At 41.6% G+C, this 4,226-nt stretch overlaps 1 protein-coding gene across 1 annotated transcript in view; it reads left to right on the forward strand.

Annotated features, from left to right (window-relative positions):
- The first annotated feature begins 1,009 nt into the window (after window positions 1–1,009).
- PARL (presenilin associated rhomboid like) overlaps window positions 1,010–4,226 on the forward strand; it is a 24,123-nt gene continuing 20,906 nt past the window's right edge. The window contains exons 1-2 of the mRNA XM_019503695.1: window positions 1,010–1,202; window positions 1,862–1,999. Coding sequence (XP_019359240.1) covers window positions 1,089–1,202; window positions 1,862–1,999 — 252 coding nt within the window. The 5' untranslated portion in view covers window positions 1,010–1,088. The remainder of the gene's footprint in view (window positions 1,203–1,861; window positions 2,000–4,226) is intronic.

A 4,226-nucleotide genomic window follows, 5' to 3' on the forward strand; every position in this document is an offset into this window, starting at 1 on the left:
GAGGGGGCGGGGCGGGCTGCATGTGGGCTTGGGGCCTTGGGAGTTTCCGTGCCGCCCCGGGGCCTGCAGCACAGCCGGGCCGGAGCGCTGCTTTCGGCCTGCCCGGGCGGGCTCTGAACGGAGCAGCCGTCTCTTCCCGCCCCTGAGGGAGGCTGGGAACAGGCCCTGGGCCCTTGGAGATGCCGGTTCTTGGCTCTCACTCGGCTTGTAGTGACTGCGTGCAGTGCTGGAGCCGGGCCTCTGGCAGTGGTGGAGATAGACCGTGCTAATGGATGAACAAGCAGGCCTTCTTTACTCACCTGCCACCCCCCGTCCCCAATTATCAATCGAAACGGATGCTGAACATTTTGATTAAAAGGAAAACAAACCAACAAAAATTCTCCTTCTGCCTTCCCCAAACACGGGATGTGTCTCATTTAGGGATATGCAAGTCAGCATGGCGCGCGAGTTGCAGACTTGGTGAGGCATACGTGCTTAGGAAAGCAATATAGGTTGTGAGTATTCAAAACCATAGGAGAAGCCACAATTTGTTTTATTTAATAATAGCCTAGTTTCACTCCCCCTGATGATCAAGCAAATGAATGCTCACGCGGGTGCTATCAGCCACCTCTAGGTTACAGAGTAGTCACTATTTTGTAGCCCTGTGAGTTTGGTTGTTATTCTTGAAATACTCCCAAGCCTCCAGCTAACAGATGGTAAAAGTCCTGGGACAAGCCTGGAAGCAAACTGCATGTAGATAGCTCCTTGACACTTTCCTTACGCCTGGCACCTGATATTCTGTCCGACCTTCCTTTAGGCCAGGCTGCAGCAGCTTACCTGTCTGGCCCCACGTGGCGTCTCCAAGAGACAGGTGCCTGGGGCAGTTCCACATAGCAGTGGTGGTACAACAGTCTCAAAAGGCTGTCGCAGCCTGCTTGAGAATCACTTATCTAGACAAAGGGTAAGGGTGAAGAGCGTTTTGTGCAAGCTAAGGTTGATCCCATCTGTGTCATGCTTTTCTTCTCTCCAGATTTCCTGCTTATACCCAGCAAAGAAATGGATTTAGACGAGCACCCCAGAAGATTAAACCTCAAAGTCCAGACCAAGGAATGGGCTCCAAGCCATACCAAAATAAGCAGTTTCCTCCAGTGGAGGAACTAGTCTCTTATACATCTTCCTCTTCCCTGAAGCGACTAGTGAAGCCATTCTTTTTTACAGTTGGGGTAATTGTGCCAGCATGTTACATGTCTGAGACCTAGCCTTGATTTAACCTAACATCTGCAGGTGACAAAAGAAGTGTTTTGCATTGTAAGGCAGAGAATGCCATTAAAATATGGTATAAACATGGAAGCAAGCCAAAATACTTAACACCAGCTTCTTACCATTTTGTAGAGCATTACCTACAGAAAGGATGTTGTTTTTTTAGTTTTAAGCCACTGTTTTCAGTGGGATTCCTGGCTTCTAGGAGTATTGCTAAGTTGTACTGTGCAATGGGCAAAATCATGTTGTGCTTTTTCAGTTAATACAGGGCCTTGCCTGCCATTTCTAAAGCTAGCCATCTCTTTCACAGAGCTGTGTAGCTGTATCTAACCTCTATTCCTGTAAGGTCTAAAAACATTTTGTGGGCTGCCAGTAGTGAGATCCTGCCACAAACTAGAAGTTAGGTAGCAACCTGAAATATGTGGCAAAAAATTCCCAAAAGGAGACTTGTTATTAAATAGTAAGTATTAAACAACTGGTACTGCCACAGAATGGAAATCTGAAATGTGGCACTGTATTAATAAGGAAGGGCAAGAGAGCACTCACTCTGTTTTGCTTAAATTGTTTAAGAAATTGTCTTCCAGATAAGACCCTGTTTTTGAATGCATCTAATATTACATAGTTTACAGGCTGTGCGTTTGGATCAGCTGCTATTTGGCAGTACGAATCCCTGAAATCCAAGGTCCAGAACTACTTTGGGGATGTTCAAGCTGATTGGATGGATAAGTTTCGACCTCAAAAACAGGGGAACTTAAAGCAGGTACCTATAAGTAACTAATTCTGGGATTCAAACATAGTAACTTGTCAGTGTGGTGACTATGGTACTTAAAATCGCATTTGTTACAAGTTATATGCCAGCAGTATGCTTAGTGCCTTGCACAACGTGATACTTGGCATATTTCAGTATAGCACTTGAAGACTTACGTGATCATGTATATTAATGCTTGTAGTTTAAGTGACAACAAAAGATACTTGTCCTGTTTCTTTTTATTTAATTCCATCAAATTCTTGGCACTTAGAAAAGTATGTTAGCTTGTCAATTAGTGCTGTTTTGCAGAACAGTAAAAAGTATATGCTCATTGAAAAGGAATCTGATTTCTTAAAACCCTAGAGAATAGGGCTGAAGAGTTCCTCAGGAGGTTGTCTTCCATTCTCCTTCTTAAAGGCAGGATCATTGCTTCCTGAACCATCCTAGACAAATATTTGTTTAATCTGCTTTTAAAAACTTCCAAGGATGGAGTAGCCTGGAATGTCTGACCAACCTTATAGTGAAAAAGTTCTTCCTGATCTCCAGCCTAAGTTTCCCTTGCTGCAATTTGAGACCATTGCTCTGTGTTCTGTCCCCTGCAGCCACAGAGAATAGCTTATTGCTGTCCTTCATATAACTGTTATTCAGGTATGTGAAGACTTGCCAAATCCCCCCTCAGCCTTCTTTCCGAGGCCAAACGATCACAGTTTTTGTAGCTTTTTCTAAAGGCTAATTGATACTTCCCAGATATCTAATAATTTTTGTTGCTTTCTGCAGTACATTTTCTAATTTGTCCATGTCTTTTGTGAAGTGTGGTGCCCAAAACTGAACAGAATATTCCAGGTGAGGTCTCACCTGGAGTATTCCATATTAGTGCAAATGAGAACTCAACACTTTAGCAGTGCTGTCAAAGGCACCAAAAGATTCCCTTATCTCTCTAAAAAAGCAAGGAAGAGAGACCAGTGGCAGCTGGTATGTATAACTTACCTTTAAAAAACACTTGTTCCCTGTTCCCTGCCCTCCCCCCATCTTTAGAAGGTGACAGCATTGCCAACCTAAGTGTTCAGAAACCAGACTCTAAGCCTCAAAAAACCATGAGATTGGCTTTAGTAAGATTTTAAAAGTCAAGTTTGGAGTTTTTATCTTTTGTTTTTTGAGCCTTAAAGGATTCTTGCTTTTCTCTGCAACTATGAGGGCTAGAAGCTTTTTTAAATGAAAGCTGAGAATCTTTTACAAACACCTGTCTGGAATACGAGACTTTAAGAAGACATCAAACACTGCAAGACTTATGATAAAGCGATGAGTTGACAACACCAGAGGGACCATAATTGCTTTGCTGCAGTGTTTTCATTTATGATACAAACATGAATTCTGGATGCTTTGTTTAATTTGAGATGAGTGCACAGGCATACAGCAGGCCACTTGATTCCTAATCCTAGTAAATTTTTACCAGACTTGGTAGGGCTGAGTAGTGATTACGTAGCTGCACAGGCACTGCACACTGAGTAAGAGAGGAACCATTTGCCTCCATGATGTGCTATGGCATTCCTCCACAGATGCAAACTTTTTCATCTGTGTTTTATATGACCCACAGATGAGATCAAAGCTGCCCCAGAATATATAGAGATTGTTTAGGGCTAAACTGTTAATGTTCTTCCAGATCTGATGGGAAATGTCTGCTGAAATCTAATTATCTAAAATAAACAAAATAATTCTTATTGTTAATACATATTTAAAACAATCCCCAGCCCCCATCATTGTCTGATAATAAGTATCCTTTTAAATAGAGCATCAATTGCTAGTGAAGGCAGGCAGAATATTTCTATTATACAAAATCATGCTTACATAATGGACATATTAAGAAGCATATACCAGTGAGGATATCTGTAGATCTTGTGCCAAACAATTTGAAAATGGAAAGAGATGGAAGAATGACTTGAAATGAACCACTTGCTAGCTGCAACTGCATTTTACTTTCTGTCCAATTAGAAATCAACCTGCAGTTAGTTATATACAGGGATCCTGGTTTTCTCTGTTTAAAAACAAAAAATCTCTGATAAAAAATAGCTGATTTCCTAATTAAAAAGCCCCAAATCCATGTTTTTCCATGGTTAAAATGAAATGCCACTATATATAAGTATCAGTAGAACACAATGATTTATTAATATAGTTACAATTTTAAAGCAGTTTGGAAGCTGACCAGTGCCTCAATCACTATAATAAAATAAATTCTAAATAC

Source organism: Gavialis gangeticus, unplaced genomic scaffold (assembly GCF_001723915.1).
Source record: "Gavialis gangeticus isolate Ggan-Ray unplaced genomic scaffold, GavGan_comp1, whole genome shotgun sequence".
NCBI classification, from domain to species: domain Eukaryota; kingdom Metazoa; phylum Chordata; order Crocodylia; family Gavialidae; genus Gavialis; species Gavialis gangeticus.